Source organism: Micrasema longulum, unplaced genomic scaffold (genome assembly GCF_059751315.1).
Source record: "Micrasema longulum isolate JH-2025_06_02 unplaced genomic scaffold, ASM5975131v1 h1tg001830l, whole genome shotgun sequence".
NCBI lineage: Eukaryota > Metazoa > Arthropoda > Insecta > Trichoptera > Brachycentridae > Micrasema > Micrasema longulum.
Window position 1 is genome coordinate 86,737 of NW_028279004.1, and position 27,379 is coordinate 114,115.

Here is a 27,379-nt window from a genome sequence, read left to right on the forward strand (position 1 = left end):
CAAAAGAGTGTTTTTAAATGGGGAGATATATATAGATAGTTAAAGGATAAGGAATATGGAATCCGGTAATGAGTGTGGAAGGAGATAGGTAGATATACTTTTATCAAGAACAGAATATTTAAAAAAAACTAAGAATGTGACGTTGCACCACATTTATTATAAAGGTTTCTATGCTATAATTAAAATTTATCTACCGAACTCTAATGAAAATGTTGGAATCTCATCGTGAGTTACAATCCCTTTTTTTCCGGCAATCTTCAATAGTTTTAACCGTTTTTGCATGTGCATGTGATTGTGTATCACTTCCTAAACACTGATAAGTTATTTGATAATCGCCATTAAAATTTTGGATCCTTGCACAGCACAATTGTTTATTAGTTTAAGAGAGACAAATTTCTCGTGTCATAGCGTGCGATCTTTAAGTTCAAGTGCTTGTTCAACTCAGCATTCCAGAGAACTAGCCTGCGAGGAGAAGCACAAACAGTAAGGTGGAGAACCCCAGTATTAGGTGAGTATTTGCTGTCACCTTGTATTAAAAATCAAAGCATTGTTAATTACGCAATTTGCGTACCATATAAATCCGCAAACCAGCGACCTGTCAAGCGTGTGCCTATCAATCTTCATGGTGAAATGTGGAAACCGAAATATGTTTACAAGACATCAAGATTGTAAATCAGATGATCGTGAGTTTTAAGAACATTAAAATATTCTTGGATCTTTAAATCCAATGTAGTGAATAAAAAATTTCTTCCGTAATTATCTGGTGAAGATAGATCATTTAAAGTATTGTGAATAACAATATTTTGAGTTTGTCCAAATTTTTTCAGACATGAACTGGATTCAACCACCTAGGGAGCTGTTAATGTTAACAAACTCCAGCTGAGATGAAGAAGTATTTAGAGAAGGAAGTATAGAAGTCTAGGCATCAACAAGGCTTATGACCTGTTATTGGCTGGTTTTAGTGGTCGCTTTACACACTGGGTAACTTTCACCGTTTTGCCTTTATTTGAACATCTGTATTCCTTCAATCTTCCATTTGTTGGTGTTTGTGAAGTTTACTAACTCAATATGTTAATATTGTGATCAAGATGGAATTTTGAGTTTTTATTTGATTAAAACTGAGTCAATTTTCTACAGACGCATACTCATATATTGGGTAAGTACATAATATGGATGTATACTATGCTGTCTCCTTTGTTACGAATCAGCACTTTGGCTGGATTTCATGTTTTATCCTTGAAGGATATTTGCTCACAACACCTGACACTCTCTCACCGATTGTTAGAAATCGACATAAAATATTGATGTCGTTAAAAGGCTATTATTTTCAGTTGTAACAGTTAAATATCAGAAAAAATAATAAGTATCTGAGAAAAAAAAGGGTTACTACTTTTCAAAAATATTAAAAAATTGTATCAGTTTTACACATTACATTCATTTTTTTTTTGTAAAGCATTCGATTTATTTTTTTATTTAATTTGTTAATTTTTTCCCATTATCCACAATAATTCATAATGAAAATAATGTAACCTCACTGGAGTTACCCGTTCCGAGGACAACCTAACAATAAACTTTTTCCTTTTTTTTAAATCTAAGAATATACAGACTAATTATCCAAAGAACTAACAAAATGTTCAGGCAGTTTTGAACTTTATGTACTTACGTTTATATTTCATTTATGTTAACCCATAATATATTATATATCAAAAAATAGCAAAATGATAACATAAACTATGTACAAAGACACGATAGTATCGGATGATAACAAGTTAGATTTTTAATGAGATAACATAAATAACAAAACCAGAAAACATAATGGATTACAATATATACCCAAGCATAAAAATATCAATTATCAATACTAACATGCTCTTTTATATAAAACGAGCTGAACCCAGCAATGCTTCTCCATTGCTAGATTTGAGTACATAGTTGTATATATGCTAAATGAACACAATCGAAAGTTTGATATAAATTATTGTATTTAGTCCAAATAAGATATGTACGCAATCATTATTATTTTGGTGTTTCGGTTTACATAAATTGTGAGGACAGAAAATTTTAATAAATAGGTATTTGAAAATTGTTTTCCTGTCACTGTCTTGCAGATTTCTCCCAACACTGTGCGAAAAAAAACAACGCACGTCAGACCTTTTGTTAAAATATACAAAATCGACGTTTCGTAGTCCCGTTTTCCGCACCTCAAAACAGAACCAATTTTTAAACAAATTATTAGAATATTTTTTATAGGTACGTTTTCCGTTTTTAAAAACAGTCATATTTGTATACCATGCGTCCGAAGACAGCAGATAAAACTGTGCTTTTTTATGAATATAAATATGAGTACTTTAAACTTGCTCGTGGCAAAGATGTACATTTCGCAGAAAACCGGACGTAAATTGGTTCAGTAGTTATTCAGTTCATCAGGGACACACATACGAACATTGTCTTTTACATACATGATGTGTTACATGCATCTTTACAAAATTTGAAAAGTGTTTATTTTTCTTATTGCGAGTAAGCTGTAGCACGTCGTAGATATTATTAGGTAGCAATAAGCACTAATCGTAAATTTTCCACTCTCGTGAATTACGGAAAATCTGTCACTATAAGTTTGGTTCGGTTCAAATAAGAAATTCATGCCGAACATTAAAAACATTTAAAAACAGAACTATACAATAAATAATAAAACTAAATACCTTATTTTCATCCTGTAAGTCAGAAGCGTTGTAAGTACCGTTAGGAATTAACTAAATTTGCTTTGATGAAAGTGATAAATGTATATCCATCAAAATAACTTACGAGTAATTTAAAACAAATAGCAATCACGAAGTTTCGCGTATATTGATTAAATTGTATACCTTTTGTGTATATATGTACGTATGTATATGCGCATAAGTATATGTATGCATGTATACATTTCTTACGCCGACGATACTGTGATGATTTTTAATGAAAAAACTTGGAATGAGGTTCATAAAGTGGCTAATATAGACTTAAAAGTTTTTAATGGGTGGTTGGATCAAAGTTACTTGACAATGAATTCAGAAAAAAACCCACTACCTCACATTCACATTAAACAAAAGAAATAGACATAACCTTAAGACCTAAAATCTCACGACAAAAACTGCGGAGACCATACAAACTGTTCTTCTCAATGTGTTACCCTGACCGAAAAATCTAAGATAAAATATCTGGGAATAATAATCGACCAAAATATTAAATGGAAAGAACAAATAGATTCAATGTGCAAAAGACTAAGAAAATTATTCCACATATTTTTAAAGCTTAGAGGTATTTTTCGACGGATCAATTGAAGACATTTTATTATGCTCTAGTACAGTCAATCATTAAATATGCAATAGTTGGATGGGGAGGGGCTTATAACGCTCATCTTAGACCCTTAAAAGTTCTACAGAAAAAAATCATTAAAATAATACTTCCTAAATAAACCATCCTTGTTCTTAACTACCGAACTGTTAAAAAAATTTAATGTTTTAAGAGTGGAGGATATCTACGGAAAGTGTTGTATGCTCTAGGTGCATTAGGAGAGCCTCCCATCGGACAGTATTACGGGACGGTTAAGAACAGGATGCCTCGCTCTACAGAGAACTAAAACTACCACAGCCAAACATCATTATACTTACATAGGACGGAAGCTTTTCAATAATTTACCACAAAATCTACGTCACGAAATAAATTACGGAAAATTTAAGGATAAATTTAAAAAAAGCTTCTTGACATAATTAACATTAACTGTATTTTGAAAATGGAGATGTATGTCATACGCCATTCTGTCTTCTGTATGCGGATGATGCCGTGCTTCTTGCTAGCAGCAAAGAAGACCTTCAATTCTTGGTAACAAAAGTCTACGATGCATGCAAGAAAAGCGATTTGCTTATGAATGTTGATAAATCGAAAGTGATGGTTTTTGAAAGGGATGAAAATATAACTAAATGTGAGATCAGCGTGAACGGAGATATTCTGAATCAGGTAGAAGAATTTGTGTACCTGGGAAGTATGTTTACTAAGGACGGAAAGGCTGAGAAAGATATTGAAAGGAGGGTGAGTGCCGGGAACAGGGTGAACGGTGCACTAAAATCTACTTTGGCAAACAAATGTTTATCGCAGGAGGCTAAGCTAGCAGTTCACAATGGAGTTCTAGTTCCAACTCTAATGTATGGGAGTGAAGTATGGAATTGGAAAAATAATTATGAAAGTAGGTTGAATGCTGTCGAAATGCGATTCCTCAGGCAAATGTGTGGTAAAACGATGTATGATAGGTGCACAAATGTCTAGATCCGTGAAGTGTGTAAGGCTGAGACATGCATTATTGACAGAATCAAGAAAGGGGTGCTGCGATAAGAATATTTACAATGCAAATGTTGATGGATGCAGAAATAGAGAAAGACCGAGAAAGACATGGCATGACCAAGTCCAACAAATACTTGAAGTTGGACATGTCGAAATTCGGAATAATCGGCGCGCGTGGATGAGAAGATGTATGAATGAAGAGGAAGCGAGATCTGTATGCAAAGATGGAGTGATGTGGCATTCTATCATCTCTGCCTATCCTTACGGAGAAACGGCGTGATGTTTTGTTGTTGTTGTTGTTTGTAGTTAATTTATTATTTATATAGTTTAAACCGTCGTCATTTTATTGTAGTATAATTGAGGAAATACATATTATTGTATGGCAAACCCTACTATGTGTACATTTTTTATACTTTTTATTTATAATCATTTAACCTGTTTGTATTTGAAATAAATAAAATAAAATAAAGGATGTAGGCTAGTGTGACCTCACAGCCACGCAAGAGTAAATAATTTGATTTAAATAAAAAATAGTAATCAACGTGAATAATGTAACACGATACATATGCGTAACCGCCATAATAACAAATTGTTTAATTTTCAGCCTAGCTGTGTAGTGGTCAGAGCGTTTGCCTACCATGCAAAAGTTCTCGGTTTTAATTCCCGTCATGGTTGACAAGAAATATTTATTTAAAAAGGCGTTTTTACGCTAGAATATTTCCCTGGACTGACATCAGAAGTGTAGGAATGATCATTTTACCTTTATTTAACAAAAATAGGCCGAGATACGCTTTTATTGGTGTACCAATGTAGTGCCACGAGTAACTGTGGTACATTCCGAGCGCAGTCAGTGCGGACGCCGCGCCGCGGAGCTCTCGCGATTAGATAACGTGTTTTAATAATAATTTTTCGTCGAGGAGTAAAAAAATCAAGTACATTCCTGCCGTTTAAAAAATGAGTACGCACTTAAGATTTTTTTACACTTCGCTCGGCTATTTTCGCTAGACTTCTCCGAGTTTAGCCGAATAAGAATTGCACTTTGATCAGTCTCATACACAACCAAACAAAAATGTTTTCACTTAAAAAGTGCGATGGTTTTTGTATGTTTTAAAATGTGCGTTAGTTTTTGTATGTTTTAAAATGTGCGTTAGTTTTTGTATGTTTTTTTTATAAATCGACCTGAAGAAGTACTATATATTTCCTAACTTGCGTACGCTACACGTTCTGAAATTGGTTTTCATTTTATTGGAATATGTTACAAATTGTATTTTATTTTCCACTAAAAAAATATTCTAAATCGCGGAGAAATATATTATAGTGCCTCTTGTATAAAACGTGATGTTACGATAAAAAACTTAATGTCAAATTGTTCACAGGGTTGCTGTAAGAAGGCGTAAATTTAAGATTCATCCCCAAGGAGACATGCCTTAAATTTATTATTTACAACTCCTTGTTATAAGAATATACGAATATTCGGTTTGAAAATACATCAATTTTGTTACACAGAGACTTAAAATAACAGAGAAAAGGAAAAAAAAAAATAGATTTAAATGAAATATTCTGTAGCTATTTTATTTATTTATTTGCTCGCTACGTTGTATAAATGTTTGTAATTATAATTACCCATTAAAATAATGGAGTGCAAGTATGGACTCTATTAGACACTACTCTATAATGCCACTGATGATCGAAAAAGAATCTATAAAAAGGGTTGTATTTTTAATAAAAAACACAAGATTTATAAACCAACAGAATTTAACTAATAATGATCTTTAACTATTTATTTTTACATTTACTCATGTCACAAAAGAGGCTCTAGGAAAAAGCATTCGAAGCAGAAGAATTACCGATTACCGATTGATTACTGAATTGAACACCAAATCTCAACCTGATGACATTAATTCTTGGTATGCAGGTGAAAACTGATTCACCAGAAATGCGGGAAATTTTGGAGTCATGATTCTCGGACAGAGAAAAATCACAGGAATAATAAGCCACGATGACTGAGTTTTTTAGTCACGTATAGTTAAGGTACCACGAATTGCTGAATAGAAAAAGCCGAAGCTGAAAGGGGCAAGGTCAAAAACTAACTCAAGTCCAAAACATACAACCCTCCATTTCTAAAAACGACGGAGTAACAACGCAAGCGCGTTTTGAAATTATATCGATAGTCAGACAAGTGGAAGAATATGAGAAGCGACCTCACGTACCACTGGATATTTATGATAAAACAAATAAAATAAAATACGATTTTTTTAACTTTTTTAAAAATAAAATTGCATTCGTGACAGAAGGTGTTAATAATAATAAAAAAGTTTTTAAATTTTTATTGCGCTTTTTTCTGACATCACGTTAAGAGTGTTGATCATTTTCCTTTATAGACTATTCATGTTTTTTATGTCTAAATGCATGTAATTTATATATTTGTATAATTTAAAATTGTATTAAAATCTTTAAGATTTGCCAGTGTTAAATTTTGTTTTAATATTTTCTTTATACGTGTACGTTGGGAACTTGAAATAATGAATGTAGTGTTTTTGTTTAGAAAGTTGATCTTTTTATAATATAACTTTAAGAATTGTTCTCTGTACCACTTTTTAGAAATTCATTATGCTGTCATATGCTCTTCCCACCCAATAATCCCCAACTTGTTTACTAAGCATATTCTTTACCTGGAATTAGACAGTGGCATTTTTTCTTCGGATTTCAAATTATTCAAGCTTCACATTATAAATGTTTAAGAATTCGTTGCATCGCTTGTTTGCGTGAATATTTTAATAAATAAAACCTAACATTCATCTAGCTTTGCTATTAATTGTCAAAATGTGTTAAGTAAAAATAATTTGATTAATTCTACATCTTCACATCATACAATTTAGGTTATAAGATTCGCAACATGATCACCCATATTGCAAAATCCTATATGAATTAAATGCACATTTCTGCTTTTCAAGATAAATTGTTTTGCCTTCGTCATTAATAGCATTTCCATCCAATTGGTTTTTCCGATATGTTTGTGTACAATGGAAGAAGAAAAGGACTATTTTTAATTAATGGGAGGATAAAAGGTTCGAGTCTGTCACGTTACGGATCTCGAGTGATGGAAGGCGTAAGGCGGGCAATTATTAACAAAACTTCCCTTAGACTAAAACATCCCTTATAATGTATCTTCCATTATCCCCTTGCTTCTCTGAACTTACACAAAGAAAATATTAAATATGATCTCAGACTTGTCTCTCTGGGAAATTTCTTTACCTTGTAAGAGTTTTATATGAGATTTTCTAATATTAAAATAATATATTTAAATTATTATACTTATTTGCTTACTTTACTTTACTTTTTACTTTCCATTGCGTTGCATCTCAACTCAACACAGGCTCTTGGCTTCATAAAGTTAGGAATACATAATTATTTTTTGTTTGAAATATACATGTTTTTGTATGAATAAATAAATAAATATATTTTAACCATCACCAATTTTGTAAATTATCCGTTTTCACATAAATATTTTTAACAACGCATTTATTCACAATTCATCTATGTTTAAACATTTATTTCAAAATGATCAATGTCATTGGTGATCTTTCAAAATGTGCTGTCTTATTTTTCCTAAAAGCGATAAATTAACATATTACGACCAATATGAAGAACATTTTAGAAGGGGTAATATAGAAGTCTATGCGTTTACAGGACTCATAACCCGTCAATAACGGGTTTTAGTGACCACATTACACGGTGTGTAAAATTTACAATTTCACCTCGATTCTAAAAAAAAACTTGAGCAAAAGAGTAGGCAAACAACAAAAATAATCTTAAATTGGTAGGGTGGGTGCTATAGTTATTAGACACTGTTAATCTTATGGTCAAAAATAATAAAAAGTAATAATTTATCTACACCATAAAATAAACCGTTTTTGTACGTTTTTTTTCATAAAATGAACGCATTACATTTCTTTATTTTTGACCAATAGATTTATTATGTCCAATTTCTGTAGCATGTTGAATTACTTTAAAATCCACCACACTTAAATACATAAATAAATCAATTTATGAATCATTCCAAACATGAATGATAACTGAAAACACACGAGATCACCTGAAAATACTTTCAGGGTAATCATCATTTACTTGTGCCATAAAGCTTTTAAAATAACAGGAAATAACGGCAGACATCATGTTTGCTAAGATGCGAAACATTTACGGGAATATTAAACAGAATGACAGCAATGCGGAATCGTGAAATAGACCATTGTTAGTCATATTTCCATGTTCGACGTAGATTTCATCTCGTTATTAAAGTATCAAGGCCTCGATTATGATTGGAAGATAAAAACGTCATACCTTCACCTTGACGGTATAGTTGAAAATAAATTCGCTCTAGCGATTACAAAGATATACTACGTGTGATATAATGCGATGGTAGTGTCAAGAGTCGATTATTGTAATGGTATCTATGTAGGTCTACCAATGAACAAAATGACTCGCCTACAGTCTGTATTAAACGCTGCAGCAAGACTTATTTTCGGAATCTCTAAGTTCAGTCATATCACTTTACTACTTCGGGAATTACACTGGCTACGTTTTCCACAGAGGTTGGAATACAAACTCTGTTAACTTATGTATAAATCACTGCACAACTGTGCTTCGGAATATCGAAGGGAACTATACATTCCAGATGGACTAGCTGACATGCGTCTTACGCTAAGATCAATTATGTCTACGGCGAGTGGAAAAAATATTATACTTCTACGCAAACAGCGAACTAAATTCAGTAAACGCGCATTTGCGGTCGCAGGCCCTATGGCAGTCGCAGGCCCGATGGCATGGAATGCTCTTCCAGTAGAGATGCGAGTCTGTGAAAGTGAAGTGATGTTTCGGAAAAAAACTTAAAACCCACTTATTCTCTTAATTATTTGAATAAATCCGTAGAATATGATTACAAAATAAATTGTTTTTATTAAATTACAAATTTAAAAGCTTTACTTAAATGTATTTATCTATGGAATCACTATGTAAAGCGCCTTTGAAGTATAATATTACGGAAATGGCGCCATATAAGTTATCTATAATAAAAGTAATAGTACAGAAGTTACATATACCACCTCTGAATGTACCGATAAAGATATCCTTTATAATCGCGGCCCAGGTATATTTATATGAAACCTTAAATAACGAAATTAATTCTGTTAAATTATCTTTATTAAATATATAATTCTTCTGTACGAGTAATGTCACTGAACTCCTCGTAAACGACTTAACCGATTTACGTGCGGTTTTCAGAGAAATATAGATCTTTGCGCTGTGCGTGTTCGTAGATATTAAAATCTTCAATCAAAAAAGAAGTAAGGAGCATAAAGGTTTTATTCATCGACCTACTAGGGTTGCGTTCGAGGAGAATGCATTTACAAAAAATGGAAAGATGTTGTTATTTGTGTATAAAAAAGTTTGTTTGCTTACAAGCAGAATTTGTTTTTTGTGGATCTTAATCAGATCCTTTCCTTAAATTCTCTATAATTTCTACCGATTTATTTCTTTTTACTGGATTTTTGATCAAACTAATATAATTAAAATTTATTTCATCACAGAGGGAAAACATTTTTGAGATAAAGGTTTCAGCTCTTTTACTTCACAAAAGTCAACAGATGGAAGAGTTGAGAAAATGTGGTTGTTCAAACATGGGCAGAATGGTGAATGTTACACAGTGTGTAAAGTGGCCACTTAAACCAGCCAACGACAGGTCATAAGCTCTGTAAATGCCTAGACTTCCATATTCCCTTCTCAAGAATGTTTCCCTCTTTTGAAAAAAAATTAAATATGAATAACTCCCTAAAGAGGAAATCCAGCCAGTCTGTAAGCATTTGGACAAACTCAAACATTGTTGATACTAAAATAATATCAAATTCAATACATTTTTAAAAATCGTTTTCCTACATACGTACACCTCACTGTTTGTTAGAAAACCGGAGTTTGACGTTTGCAAAAAGAATGCCATATTTGAAAAAAAAAAATTTTTTGTTGTTTGGAATTCAACCATAAACAAGTACCTAGGTACCTTCTTATCAATTAAAAGTATTTTTGCAAGCTAATAGCAGGTAAGCCAACATTCGAGCAGGACAACGTCTGTCGGGTTCGCTAGTTATATTATAGAATTTAGAATACCCGAATTCACTAGTAGATTAACTGACCTTTTTTCATCATCTCTACAACGATCAAATCTAGGTAAAAAAAATATAAATCGAGTATGCTCTTCAAGTAATAATATTTAAATATATATATACATATATATATATACATAAATACGTGATAATTATTATAGTTTATACATAGTAATTACACCAGTCCTTTCCTTTCTTTTACGTGCAAACTACATACAGTTCATATGGTCCATATTTCCTAACATTGCGAAGCACTTAAAAACATTAAGCAATTTTGCTTTTACTCCAAGATCCTCTTTCTTAAAAGGTAAGTGCACAATCTTTGTTTCGAGTTGAAGGCATGGCCAACAGCTTTCGACTTGTGCAAACTTAGTTTAAACTTTTATTATAACATCGGATTTTGTCTAACTGTGATTTAATTTTGCAGTGTTTTTAATATAATTATTCCTCACTAACAATATTTTTAAGCATTTTTAAATACAAATTGTGGATAAATATTAGTATTTGGATATGTTTAACTGTGATTTAGCTGTTGCGAATATTGCCTGAGTATTAAAAGAGTTTATAATATGTGATCGGTTGGGTGATATGCAGGGTTGCTAGACTGTATCAAGCGAAAATAGGTAGATTCATAAAATTAAATCGGTAGATTCAAGAGGTGAGGAGGGGAGAAGGGGGGCAATAATAAATTTGACAGTTGTTGTTCAAAATTAAAGCACCGTTTCGTCTAAGGCCGTTGCTGTAAACAGTCGAAAACGCATGATAAATGAACAATTGAAAACCGAAAGGACTCCAATATGTGAATCACCAAAATATATTGATTCTGTTTGCAAAACTGGCCCAGAATACAGGTAAATCTTATTTTATTACTTTGAGGTTATGTTGACATTTTAATATAAATTTTAACAATACTGTAATTTGTGTAACCATAAAAATTTTTCAAGGGTTTAAGGCATAAATATTTTGATTTAAGTGTATGTTGCCAAATAAATTAATGAAATCACACTACCTATAAACGTATTTTTTTATGCACGAAAGTACATCTGTATATTCAATAATATACCCGTTCTGTGTGAATTCAAGTGTTGTGTATTGTAAGCCTGTCAATGACTCGGTATAAACAGTTTTTTTTAAGGTGGAAGCGTCTTGCAGCATAGAGGCCCTGAAATTGATGCGTCTTCACTATCTCTCTATGTCCTGGTCATTTTTACAATCATCAGTCAAAGTTTGTTGTCAAACAAAATTGCCAAACAAATAAGTAATTAATATTTTAAAGTTCTTTAAATGTAAAAATTGTCAACTGCTGAAGTACTGAAAACACTGCTTAAAACAATGATTCAACTAAATTTAAATAGATAATTAACTGACAAAAACACAATTTCTATCATTTTTATGTGAAAGGTGATCCGCTTTCATTTCTCTTTATAAGATAAACAAAGATATATATGAATTTATATATAATGTCATGAAATTCTATGGTCATGATTTATCATACCACAATATTATATATTTGAAAATAACCGGCAATCACCATTCACCAATACCAACCAATTAATTTCATCGGAGACGAACAAATGTTAAGAAAATGATTCAACTTCTAGATATCATGGCAATTGATCAAAGAATCAAATTCAATGTTGCCAATGAAATAAACAAAATTATTAAAGGAACAGTTCCGAGATATTTTCAAAATAAACTAAAAAATAATGAGTTCTTTCATAACTATGCAACAAGAGGATCTAAAAATATAAGACTGGAAAAAAATCAAAAGCAATGTCCCAGAACTGCCTTATGTACAAGGGAATAAAACTATTTGAAGAAATGCCAGAAAGCATAAAAAATGAAATTAATGTAAATATATTTAAAATTAAATGTAAAAAGTATATATGTGAAAAATATTAGGTAGTAAATAGTGTAAATAATGAATATAATTAATGAAAATGTACATATGAAACAGTTAATATTATAAATTAGGATACAGTGTATAATAGTGATAAATAAGGTTAGAATAAGTATAGATGTAAATATTGTGTTGTAAATATATATTAGACTATGTAAATACATAGTACTAAATAAATAAATAAATAATAAATAATTAATATATAATTCATTATATACTTATGAACAATAGATAAGGAGTTTTTTTAACAATCAACAGATGGCAACCTAAGTGAGCAAAGAAACCATAAATTATTATAACATGAATTCGTTTTATTTGTACTGAAATGTTCTATGAAAAAAACTAAGAAATATTTAGAAATCGGTAGAATTGTAGATTACTACTAAAATCGGTAGATTGGTAGTTTGCTCCTTAAATCGGTAGATCTACCGAAAAATCGGTAGTAATAGTAACGCTGGTTATGTGTTTAGGTGATTCTAAACGAAAATATGAAACTAATTATTCATAGATGGCGCTTTTAGAATTTTTCCATAGAATTAAGAATAATCCAGAAGGAGCATAGAATCATATTTGAATGCATCGGACTGTGTCCAATAATTCCCCCACATAGACACGATTTTGCCACGCGCATACTTAAAGTCACCGAGTAATATTACCAGATCGCGAAGAATATTACCATAACACAATTTTAGGTAAAAAAAAACGATTTGTTAATTTTTCTAAAATTTTATTGTGAAATCGGAAATATTGATTGACAAAACAGAGTAGATAAGTAAAAGTTCATTTAATAAGAGTAATAAAATTAATAAACTTTGAACTTAAAATATAAAACAAATTTTATTTTACATAAAACGGATAATTTTATATCATGTAAACAATATTTAATGTTTTCAAGATAATGTCGGCCAAATGTCCACCACGGCGTTGTTTAATCTGAGGTTCAGTTTTCATTATTTCTCTTATTATATGAGCAAAGTAGGGTAAAAAAATTTACTACCCTGGCAACACTAACGAAATGTTCATTTTGTTTCTTCGACAATCTGACAGATGCAAAAATAATTCAATTTTTAATTAATGCATTTATTATATACACATTCATTTGCTAATTACACATGAAATGTGATTGCATCCTGTTTCTTCAAGATCTTGGCAGCATTTTTACACATTGACACACCACAAAATAGTTTAACTCAAATCAGGAGTTGCGTACTGAACGACGTCTACAAAGAAACTAATGGTGCAATACGTAAACCTACTCATTTATGAGTAGTTGAGTCGCCTTCAATTTGATGTGCATATGCGGTTTCCGGACTATTCTTAATTCTATGGATTTTTCATTCTTTTGTAAGATTTTCATCGAAAATAAACGTAAAAATCGAATTTTTCAATAAATTTTTTTCACTTACCACGTCAATGAGCTGTGACAACTTAAGTTTAATCTTGACGGTCAGAGCATCAGTAACATTAACTACTGGCCTGACAAGCTTGTTGTAGTTGCTGAGTAAATCGTCATAAAGACGCTTGGCGTCCGGGTTTCCCGAACATCCTGAAAAATTATAATATCACATAAATAAACCTTTTCCAAATACCGATTTTTTTTCGAAATAAAATAAAAGAAGTACGGACGTTGAAACATAGGAAGAACGCCGATCGTTAGAAACAAATGGGTGTTTTGTGATTCAGTGCCCAAAATACGGCGTTTATTGGTCAAAAATAGAACATATTTTTTACTTGCAACACAAAAAAATCAAATAAAAAATAGGTAACTTAAAATATAGTGAAATATTATAAGCAACCTAAGAAGGCACAAAAATACCTATTTTGAAGCTACTAATATATAAAATTAATATTAATAAAAATAGATTAATTATTAAATACCTACAAAAAATTAATATAAAATGAAAATAAAAACTTATTAGATAAAAACACAGAACCTTACGATCTAGATAGCAACCCTTACTAAACAACGTTACTATGTTGGCTAAAATCAACCATTTCAAGTTTTCTAAAATGAAACTGACTGAATCTCCAAACAACAAATTTCATGAAGGCTTGAAAGCAATAAAAAAAATTGCAAGAAAGCATGAAGAATTTCATGAACTGCGATTTTAACTCTTAAAAGCATATGCTAAAAAATCCTTTGCGCGTGGTGATGTAACATCGTAATACCATAAGCAAACGACGGAATATTCTGAAGTTAAGACGTTTAAAAAAAACATGGCGACATTATGTTTAATAATTCCTTTTCCGTAATACACAAAAATAAAATGTAGGCCTGCTTTAACAAAACACATTAAAAATAATCAATACACCAGTCATCTAACATGCATGCACACCCGCTTACTACCAATAACCGAGTGATTCTCTTTCTCTTCTTCTTTTACTAAAGTAAATTGGAAAATTGGAAAAAAAAACAGGAATTGGTTCAGCCGGATGAATCTCACCCACATGATAAAGGTTTCAGCTCTTTTACTTCACAAAAGTCAACAGATGGAAGAGTTGGGGAAGTTGTGATATTCAAACATAAGCAGAATGGTGAATGTTACAGTGTGTGTGTGAAGTGGCCACTTAAACCAGCCAACGACAGGTCATAAGCCCTGTAAATGCCGAGACTTCCATATTTCATTCTCAAAAATGTTTTGCTTCTAAGGTGCAACAAATTTAAATATTAATAACTCCCTAGGGAGAAAATCCAGCCAGTCTGCAAGCATTTGAACATACTCAAAATATTGTCATTTAGAATTGAAAAAAATAAAAAGGCAAAAAAATTATCATTAACTTCTGTACAACCAATAGTAATAAATAACTATTCTAATGCTAATTATTCCATTACGCATAGATTATTTTACGATATGAAAAATTTAAAACTCTTCAAAATAATCTTAAGGATGTTCCAGCCATAAATTTTGTGCCAAGTTTTGAGATAAGAATAGCGGTTAATCCTAACATCCTTTTCCGTCAGGATTATTATTAGGTTGAAGTTTTTAAGTTCGTGACCTCTTTTTGGGTATATCAAAAAGAAGCCTTATCTTGCGGTCCTTAAAATGGTAGGAAAGATCTTGACGTTAAAAAAATGATAAAATTAAAATAACATTTTTCATTTCTACATGTATTTTTAAACTAATTTTTGTCAAAATGGATTTCCTTTGACTGGATAATTTCCTGAGAGTAGTCATCGAGTCGAAAACACTGGTCCATGATTCGGGTTTTATTTCACACACATTTTGTGGAAGTTCAGTGATATAGAAAATTGGATTCAAAAAATGTTTTCTTACTCGTGGTGTTATAAGATCCTTTAATTTAATGGCGAAGTTTCTCGAAAATGTGTGAAAAAATTTATTTAAAAAAACTGCTTTGATTTACTTCTCCCGAACCAACCAATGATAGAGTATTGTGATGGATTTCAGGTTCCGGTAAGCCAACCTACCAATCAACAGAACTTACCGTAGAGAACTTACGTTCCAGGCGGAGTAATTAAAAATTATAAATCTGTAAAAAATCATAGCGCTGATTAGATGATACGCAAATTATTTAATTAAAATTTCCCTTTTTAGAAAATTCAAATAAGATCGCTGAAATTCTTCTTTGTATTCTCTATTCGCCCGGACAGTGACCAAAGTTAATGATACAAAGTTTGCAATTCATGTATGTTTATGCGTCAACAGTGGTGGCGGCCTCCGGGGTGTAGTGGTCAAGACGCTTGACTCACGCACGGAAGGTTCCGGGTTCGATTCCCGGTGAGAACACAAAAAAATTGAAAATGTGATTTTTCTCAAGCCTGGTTGTTCTGTAATGTAATTCACCACTGTAATTAGGCATCCTGGCCTGTTGTGGTGCAAAAAAAAAAAAAAAAAAAAATGAAATGAAATGAAAAAAAAAATTATTTCCCAAATTTTTATATAGATCTTGCCAAAATATGAATTGTATACTAGAAATCCTTTTTTGTAAATCCAGGCTAGCGCAGATAATAATTTTTCATAGCTCCAAAACTGTTTAATGCATTTCTTAAGAAAACATGATTATTTTAATTACTTTCTATTTAAAAAAAATCTCGAACTATTGACAAAAATGTCTTTTTTAAAGAGATTATTTTTGTAAATAGCATATATTATATAGTAGCTGGCAGAAAATAAATGACAGCGGGCTTAAGAACGAGAGTGCCGGCCAATATCAGCTAACTTAGACTTTGTAGAGCGTCGTCTCTTTTGCACAAGTACCGGACAGTAATATACATATATGAATGACAAAAACTACCTTCTACAAATCTATAGTAAGCTGATTATGGTCGGCAGTCTCACTCAAATGAAATAATTTGGCCAGATGAATCTCACTCACATAAATAAAGGTTTCATATCTTTTACTTCATATAATTCATCAAATGGAAAATTTAAGCAAATACGGATTTTTTATTTTTCCCAAGTACAATAAATGACAATTTCCTACAATATAATATTATCAACGAAAAAATACACATTACAACAAATACGTTTTTAAACTATTGAAGAGACCAAAATGCCCACAATGGCTTTAGACTTGAGATGGCACTTTTGCAATGTCTGCCTAGATCATGCCAAGACTTCTGTTTTTTTAAAAGATTTTTTTTTTTTAAATTGAAAAAAAACTTTTTTTTTTATTCTGTTTTCTTAAATATTTACACAATAGTCTTTAATTAAATTCCTGTTGAGTTGTATATATTATGCAACACGTCAGCAGGTTCTTATAAATTACTTCGATTATTCATACTTAACCTTAATCAATAATAATTTTACTTGAAAAACATTATATATTTTATTGCATTATTAAAAATTAAAAACATTCTCTTATACAAAAAACTTTTTTCGATTAACCATAATTTTATTAAAGGTTTTACTCCTGTATTTAACTCAGTACTTTTTACATTGTTTGGTAACATGTTAAATATTTTAGGTATTCGGTATTGCAGTGTCCTTTTGCCACATTTATTGCAATTTCTAAGAACAACTAGCCCTTCCATACAAGTAAACCTGGTGTATACTCGGAGTGCGACGCATGCTGACAAATTAAGTTGTACCAAAGTAGAGCCCTAACTGATAATTTATTTACAGATTTATACATCAATGATATTGAAATATTGTGTCTCTAGCGGTATACATCTTTATGAAGTAGCAATTTTACATTTGAATAGATTTACATTGATTTATCATTCATTTAAATAGATACCTAGATTATTTAAGTTAAGTTAACTCATTATATTACATATCATTAATGCCAATTTAGGACTTTCATTAGCTGGTCGATTAGCATGGCCTCAAAAAACGTCTACAAAAACAAAAATATATCAGCATATTTAAACAAAAGCAGAATGCTAAATGTCACACAATGTGTGAAGTGGACACTTAAACCAGCCGATGACAGGTCAAAAGACCTGTAAAAGTACTGTCATTACATTCTAAAAAAAGTTTTTTCTATCAGTTGCCATAAATTTTAAACCAAAAATAAAATTATTATGTACACAAATAATATTAGTTTTAATACATATCAGTAAATAATAATGGTTACGTATTAATATTTGTAATCCTCTCAGATTTGCGAGCGGCTTTCCCATAACTCCTGATATTCTGAAATGATCCCCCCCCCCTCCCCCCCGAATGTTATGGAACCCAGCCTTAAACTCCCGCCCACAGGGTAGCTACCCCCGTGTCATAGAGATTTCCTGTCACTCACTTCCTATCCTATACCGCTATCACACTCCTACCGATAAACTCAACACTTCCGCTGATACCTCGAGATATATCATCATGACCTACCTGAACGTTCTACCTTCATATAAAATAACTACTTGTTACTAATAATATCATTATTAAACGCTTCTGGGCCAGGAGAAGGGTTGTCAACCTTCCCGGAATAGGGAAATATCACTTTTTTAAAACAATTATAAATTAATAAGGATCTATGAAATACTGTGAAGAAATTGATTTTTTAGTGGACTAAATAATATTTTTAAATTCGTAAGTTAAAATTGTTGCGAAAACGGTTCATTGCATTGACCACGCTCCTAATACGTCACAATTCGATTGAATTTTGAATTTTATATGTACGCGTTTGAATTAAAATAGAACACCGCCATAAATCTTCATAATTGTCAAAGCCAAACATGTCGCGTTTTTATAAAGAAATATTTAAAAAAATGTTTTTTTAACAATTTACTGTTTCAAATGTTGTATGAAAAAACTTTTCAACAATATTTATATTGTAGATTATCAACTTCAATAAATCTCAATTCAAGCAAAAAATAATCGCTTAAACCTGATTTTTTTGGCTTTTAAAAATTACAAATACCGTTCGCTTAACTCTTGTCTGTATTTATTTACAGAGATATTGCACAGTCGGCTCTTTTGCCATTTCGATACGTTCACTCAAGATAGTAAAACAGGTGGAAAAAATGTAATAACTAAATTTATTTTTTAAAGTGGCAACATTTTCACGTCTTTATGCTCTTACATATTAATAAAACAGCATTTAGCCACGTTATTTGTGCATCTAGCTTTGCTTTGAAAACTAACAGTTATGTCAGAATTTAGTTCAACTTCAAAACTGTGTTATTTCTCTCTCATATTTGAAATAGACTTTTAAGAAAAAAAAACTTACCACTTTAGAACTTTCAATTTTTTAAAATTGTAATTAAAACAAAAACTGCTTGGCAAAGCAAAATGTTTTTTCCCTTATAATGAGTAGATACGTGTACCTTAAGGTACTAGACCCGTCGGTTCAATCCGATATACTTACTTCAAAACTTGATAATTTATATTCAACTTTAACGTTTTAATTAAGGCATATCACTTAAGTGCGTAGAAATGTGTAAAATAGCGTACGCTTCCCCTTGTGACATATCGATGTACCTACCCAAAGCTTGGAGGTGGGGGGTCGGTGGTGTATCTTCGTAATCGTTTGGAAGAATTTATCTTCGACTATACCGTCATGGTCTTTATCGCTGCCTAGGTCTACAGGAATGAAAAAGAAACAAACGTTTTGTAAATAAATGTCATCATCTTCACAATTTCCTTTCAGCATCCAATTATCCATATGGCTTTAAATTGGTACAACAAACGCAGCGTATCTTAGTTAATGATTAGCGCGTTTGTCTAACATGAAAGAGGTCTCGGATTCGATTCCCGACATGATCAATGTAAAATATTTTTTTTAATGCGTTTTGCTACTAGAATATGAATCAAAATGTATGCTAGTTCTATGGCATCGTTTCGTGAGATGGCGCTGGTTTTTGTCAAAAACACATAAAGGTAGTAACTAATCTATAAAGGTAGATAGAGAGTTATCGAAAAGCGTCTGGATTTTAATACAATGCATTGTTTTTAAAATTATTTTTGTATATTCATTGTTAATTAGTTAAAGTATAACTAGGTGTTCAAATTTAATTTGCACTACCGAAAAATAAATATATGACATACCAAAAATGATCAAGATACACTAAGAATCATCCAACCTCTTTCACAACACGGACTATCTCTTCGTTCTAGTAACGACAGAACCCTTTTAATACCCTGTCATCTCTCTAATTTTCTTGCCTCCTCTTTCACAGTAGTAGCCGCTCGATTGTGGAATAATCTACCCACTAATGTTAGAGACGCCCCTTCATTATTTACATTTAAGTCAAGATTGAAATATCACTATCTAAATATTTAAATTGTTCCTTTATCTTTCTTCTTTCCTTCCCATCCCCTCTCCTCTCTTCATAGTATAGTGTTATTTTTTATACATATATTTATTTTTGTTAATCTTTGCTATTAATTTTTGTATAAAATTGTAAGATTCAATATGTCCATATATTTATAATTTTCTCAAACTGAACGGTTTGGGTAGGTAGGAAGAAATTAACTTAAGGCAATATGCCCGCCCTTGTATGTATATTTATTGTATATGTATATAAAGTGTCAAAATAAAATAAATAAATAAGAATAAATATATTCTCTTTTTTTTCTGAGCAACCTCTTAATTTAGAAAAAGTTTTTTTTTATTTTACCTCCTAGATATTTGTTCGATTCAGTTGGTAACCTTTTCCAGGAGCGAGATGTCTCTCGAAAGCTGTTATGTCGTTTAAGGCCCTAAGCGAGATATCTCGCGCGTACAATTCTGAAAATAATTACTGACTCTTGTACATTTTCCACTTGTAGCGACATCTATAGAGGATATATTTACACGTTTACCGAATTTCGAGGCACTAAAAATCTTCCGAGATCTGAATCATTTTAAATAATTCTGTCAGATTAATCTCATCCGTATCAACAAAGCTTTCAGCTCTTTTTAATGTAATTTATTATTATAATTTGTTGTTTTTTTTTACAATATACATTTACTTATTAATCAATTAACACTTTATATACAGGTACAATTTATTTACATATAAGGGCAGGCATATTATCTTAAGGCAATTTCTTCCTACCTACTCAAACCGCTCAGTTTGAGAAAATTACAAGTACATATACATATTGAATCTTACCATTTCATACAAAATTAAAAACAATGATTTACAAAATAAAATTACATAAAAAATAACGCTTAACTTTGAAGAGATGAGAGGGGATGGAAAGCAAAGAAGAAGGATAAAGAAACGATCTTAATTTTTAGATAGTGACATTTTAATAAGAGAAAAAACAGAGTATTAAAAAAAGAAAGAATAATTATAAAGCAATGAACAGTAAGGATAGTAAACGAAAAATCCCTCAAAAACATGGCCTGTTTGCGGGCATACGTAAAATGTTTATGAATTTGTTGCTCCGATATTAAATAAACGTATATTATAATTTTGTATAATATAAGAAAGAGAAAAGAAAATATTCTGTAAGTGATTAGGCGGTACTTTTTTATTTTATGGTAATTAAAAAAGAAAAGAAAGAATAAAAAAAACATAAAAATATTACTAATTATTAAAGGGCAATAAAATATATCGTAAAAATAGTGTTAGTATTTTTAGTTTGAGTGAAGTGCGTTTTCTTTCATCAAGCTGTGCTGTGCCAGCGTCCAATTAAACCGTCAGCTTCGTCAGCCAGGTTCCAGCACGCATCACGCCTCATCACCAGCAGCTTAGTGGAGTTACGCAACCTTTTTTCTTAAAAATATAGTCCACTTACTAAATTTTCCTTCTCCTATGACGAGGTATTCTTCACACCTAGTGCACTCCTCAACAGATGCAATGTGTACTGGCTACACATTAATGGGAAGGGAGAGTTAATTTCGTTTATTTGAAGAAGGGTTTTAAAGCAAACTAATATTTAGAATACTGACTTTTCTTATGAAACTTTTGTTTATACTTTCAATGAAAAACAGTATTTAATAAACGAGAAATAGTTGTAAATATAAGAAATTAGTATTCTGTGTAGATTCCTTCCTTTGTTCCGTTTATTCAAGTAAAACTTTATTTGCCAAACAGATATTTTGTTCAAAGTCGCAAAACTTTCCACCAAACCAGCTTTATTAACGAATTCGTTCACCAATAATTAAATATCACCACTATTTATTTTATTTTTAAAATATATACAATTACAAACAAACAAAAAAAAAAACAATATGACTCATTTTGTGGCGTATAGGATTCCGCTCTTTTACTTTACAAAAGTCAGCACATTGAAAAGTTGAACATTGCACCAATGTGGATGGTCAAACATGGGAAGAATTGTGATAGTTACACATCATGTAAAGTGGCCAATGTTTAACTAGCCAATAACAGGTCGTAAGTCCTGTAAATACCTAGACATCCATATTCGCTTTTCAGCAATCGTCATGATGAACAGCGACACATGTGATTCTCTTCAACTTTTCATGACACCGGTTTAAAAACTTTTTTGACACTTTATGTCACAAATCGATTGGTATAAAAGTATATCTTTTAATACTTGGTTAAACATATTCATTCTTATCAAATCTCTAATATTAAACCGTTTCAATATCAAATATAAAAGAAAGTCTATGTCGCATTTTTTGCACATCCGTCGCCCCTCTTTGTTTACAAGGATTAGAACAAACTAAGAATACTGTTAAATCATTATTTCTTTGGTTTTTTATATTTATTTTATATGGATTTTTTTTACAGTTTTTTATTTTCATTGTACTGATATGTCAAAATCAGGCTATGCGAGTTATCTTTTCAGATCAATGTGTATTCAAAACCCATTTGTTCCGGTCTCTGTTAAGAATTTTTTCCCGCATTTTTATGCAAAATATTTCGCAGAAAATTCTGACAGGGCTAATTAATCCATGTAGATTTACGACCTCTGTGATGTTTAACGGAATTTTTTTTAATGAGTATTTTCATTTTATTCTGAGGATTTACAACAAATCGTCACTCATAAATTTGTAACAATTATTATCGTCGGATCTCTTTGAAATCCCAAACGAAAGATGGAATAATTTCGTTTTTTTAAGACCTTAAAACAACAATCCGTGTAATCCTGGAGAATCACTTAGCTAGCCAGTTTTTTATGTTATCCGGTTCACAAATCCGGAAAAGCGGAAATTTTTTTTTTGGCCTTTGTTCTTGTAATGTCTGTAAATCGTTTAAGGTTTTCTTTTCATTCTCGAAACTCAACAGATGAAAGAATTGAAGGAATATGGATGTTAAAACGTGGCCAGAATGGTGAATGTTACATAGTTTGTAAAATAATCAGCCAAACCAACCAATCACAGGTCTTAAGCAGCGTTGTCAACTCTACCGAATTCGATGGTAGTTTTACTGATTTTTAAAGATCTTGAAAAAATCTTTGGTAAAAACAGTTTTTAGAGTAGCGCGGTAGATCTCCACAAACTGTTCGAGCTGACGAATCTACAGATTTATTTTTCGTAATCTACCAATTTTAGGTTGGCAACGCTGGTCATAAGCCCAGTAAATGCCTGTACTTCCATTTTCCTTCTTTAAAATATCCATCGTATCTGTTATTATTGGATTGTGAACTGAATGTTTTTTTTTGAGAAAATAATTAGACCAACTCTTTTGTTTTGAATTCTTAAAATTTGTGGTAAAAAAGACTGTGGTAAATAATTCCTATGCGTGCGGTGATGTAACGCCTTGTTACCACAAGCAAAAGATGAAATATTCTAAAATTCACATATTTGAATGAAAAAAAAACATCTAGACAATCTAAAATAATTCTTCTTCCATTATTTATAAAAATAAACATATAATTTAGCCCTGTTATAGCAACAAATAAAAAATCCTAAATACGCCAGTCTTCTTACGTGCGTGCGTGCATTCCCCATCACTGTCATCAACCAACGGAATCGGTTTCACACAAACACCGGCCACAGAACAGCGTCTCTGTCTTCCATGTTATGAGAATATATTCGTTTTTTCTGTAATATAGATTTATTGCTGTATTGGCGTCGCATTCATTCTTCCCATAGCAAGGGTAAATATTTTTTGCATTAAAAACCAACATTCTTAGACAAATTTTACTTTCAAAATCCCGAGTGAAAATGTCAATTTGAAGATTACAAAAACAACTTCATCTTTAAAGGAAATCAGAGAGATATATCAAGTCAAAATAAGAGAGATATATATTTACTGAATTACTTTACTGGTATAAATATATAGAATGCATATTAATGATAAATATAAATGAATAATAATTTTAAAAAAGTAATATTAAAAAAGAATGCATAACTGAAAAGCTATTTTTGTTCAAATATTATAATATTTTCATTATGAATACTTCGTTTGCTTAATTATACACTAATTACAAATTTCTGAACCGCACGCCTAATGATCATTATAGATGGTTTAAATTTTCTAGGAATCGTTGTCATTAAATAAAGTTGAAAAATTATCTTTATGCATTCTAATAAAGCTTTTTAGAAAATCCCACAATTTATTTTAGTACAACTATATTATGAACTCATTCGGTTTCTGTCAAAAAAATTAAGGAATAAAAAATATGTTTAAATCATGATTTTTTTTAAATGGTGACTGATTATTAAAAGTATTTACTATATTTGTTTTGTTTAATTAAATTTTAATTATAAGACAACGGTTTTTTTAAATCTTTAGGAAATTTTATTCATTTTAATGTGTTAATAAAAGGCTGACATTTCAGGGAAAAAAATCGTTTGTTGATGTCAAAAAAAAGACAAAACCAGCAGCCGAATATTTAAAATAAGTTGGCCTAAGTATAAGCTTCTCATAAGGAATGAAAATAATTAGTTCTCACAAAAAATCACATTTCTTGAACACCCGCGCAATTCCTAGCCAGATTCAGCGTTGCAGTCACTGTGCGCCGTCAATAATCGTTTAAAATTATTGAACTTTAACGGCTCGGCTTTGCGCGCCCTTTTATTGACAACTTAATTCTCTCTGAACTTAGATGCAACTTCAGTCTGACCAAGGCTAGAAAAATTATATAAATAATAAAATGAATAAAGTTCTTCATAAAAAATCAATCAGTTGTAATTTATTAATCCTTGGGGTGTTCAATACAGCCTTTGGTCCAAAATAATGTTCAACGTTTTATCCGAGCGTCCTCTGTGTCATGTTTTTGTGAATATTAATAGCGCACCTTCGTAGTAAGCGTTTTGTTTACTCATTTATGTCTCACCGTCTAATTCTCTCCTCGTTAAGTAAGATGTCTGTTTACAAAGTTAACTGTCTGATGGCATAATTACTGTGTCGCCTTTTCCGTTTGACGTCAAATCACATCTAAATACTTGGCAACTGCTTATCTCGTGGACGGGGAAACTTGCTTTAACTAATGTGTATCACGATATGTTGAGAGGACATTTGAACAATGTTTTTCTGTCACTCTCTCGCAAATACCTTCCCGATACTGATTACGCTCTACGAAAATCTACAAAATCAACGTTTCGTTGTCCTGTTTTCCGCACATTGAAACTGAACCAATTTTGCTATTTTTTATTTTATGAAAAGTACCAGAATGAAACTTTGCATATTTCAAAAATAATTATCATTTTTATGTACCTTCCGTCCAATCGTCGAATCGGGTTGTGGTCCTGTGGCTAGTGTCTCGGACTCACGGTTCAAAGGTCCATGGTTCGAATCCCACTGTACCCCAACTTAGTTCCTATTTTCCAATAGTGAGTTATTTATATACAACCCGTTGAAAATGGCCGTCAAAATGTAATATTTGGGAAATCATAAAAACGCAAATATTTCTGTTTTAAAAAAGACATCAGATAAAACTGGACGCACTGAAGGGTTTTTGGATGGTTTTAGTCCCCACAATAAACGATTTATCAAAAAAATAAAACACTATGGGCAATACCATATTATCTTTTACAGAACATTTTATTTTTTCTTTCTTATGTCATACAAAAATATTATAACTGTCCATTGTTTGTTATAGGAGCAAAAATTCATTAACATTTTCTTGTATACCCACGAACAGGCCATGCCTTTGTGGGATTTTTTAGTTTACTATTTTTCTATTAATATGTATTTCGTTGATATGTAATTATGTTTTTTTTTAATACTCTGTTTTATTGTCATGTTTATTGTAAGAAAACAAAAAAAAAATAAATTAAAAAAATAAATTTAAAAAAAATTAAAAATAGGCACCACTTCAATGGTAAATATCTATTGTTTTTAAACAAACCATTGCTGTAGTGCAATAATCCAGGTCGAAAATACGGGAATATATTAAGAGTTGAGTGAATCTAAATCACTATATCTGTGTCCGTGTTTTTATTTATTTTATTCTTCCAACTGTAAAGTTTAAAAGTTGAAGTTTCAGCAATTAAACTTCAAACATAAGCAAAACGGTAAATGTTACACAGTGTGTAAAGTGGCAACATAAACCATTCAACGATAGGTTAGCCCTATAAATGCCTAGAATTATGTTTTGCCTTTTATGAACTGCGGTAATAAAACGTTTATTTAAATTTTAAAATAACGCACATCCCATGTTTTGCCTATTACATTAGTTAAATTTAGATGCGTAAAATATCCTTTGTAACATTATTTAGTTTTCACATCGCTTGTTTTGTTTAATCAAGGTAATCGTCAAGTCTTAAATCTCTGACGAAATAATTTATAATCTCAGAAACACCTGTCTCATATACGTAGATACGAAATTCTGATTTCTTCACTTGTAAATATTTCTCACACACGTTTACCTCTGTCAATTAATAAGTTGAGAGACATTTCTGCCTTTTCCTTATTTTCTTCATAAGATAATTTGAAATTAAAGACATTTTTACCGCCAGCGGGAGCGTAAAGTAGACATTTTGGAAAAACAGACTTAAAGTAATTCTAGGTAAATCAACATTGAAACTATATTTTAATAATGAACACGATCACAATACTAGAGAAAAGAACAAAATTAGACTTCCATTTAGGAAAAAGGCAAAGTCACAAAATTCAATTTTATTTAAAGCAATTAAAAAGTATTACGAAATGGAAAAAAATATTTATGAAGAAAAAAACATATCAAAATTTAAAATAATGGTCAAGACATATGTGATAAACAATTTATAAATTAAATATATTTGTAATGTTATTATTAGAACACACATAACAATATGTATGATATGTGTGCCCTACTTTAAGATTTAAATAAAATAAAATAAATAAATAAATATTATGTTAAAAGTATTCATTTTATTTCTTTGTATTATAATATTTTAAGTTAATCCAAATGTTTATAGACAAAAGTCTGGATTTCACCCCCTAAGGAATCATTAAGATTAACAAATTACAACAGGGATTGAGAATATTTTAGAGACGGGAATATAGACGTCTAGGCATTAACAGGGCGTATGGCCTGTCATTGGCTAAATCAATTAACCACTTTGCACACTGTGTAATATTTACCATTTTGCCTTTGTTTGAACATCCATATTTTTTTTAATTCTGCCTACTGTTGATTTTAGAGAAGTCAAAAAGCTGAAACCTTTATTGCTGTAAAGAGATTCATTGACTTCAGAGATTCATTGACGTTCAAATGTAACCATCCCCGCTGTAATTTTTAATTTCTTTATTTCATTAAGGTTTTTTATTTATATAATGAGTGGG

At 31.1% G+C, this 27,379-nt stretch overlaps 1 protein-coding gene across 1 annotated transcript in view; it reads right to left on the reverse strand.

Moving 5' to 3' along the window:
* LOC148273797 (acetylcholine receptor subunit alpha-like) overlaps window positions 1–26,509 on the reverse strand; it is a 103,888-nt gene extending 77,379 nt beyond the window's left edge. Inside the window, exons 1-2 of the mRNA XM_088238178.1 lie at window positions 26,482–26,509; window positions 13,776–13,915 (exon numbers count right to left, since the gene is read on the reverse strand). Of these exons, the coding sequence (XP_088094304.1) occupies window positions 13,776–13,915; window positions 26,482–26,509 (168 nt within the window). The remainder of the gene's footprint in view (window positions 1–13,775; window positions 13,916–26,481) is intronic.
* Window positions 26,510–27,379: the final 870 nt, after the last annotated feature.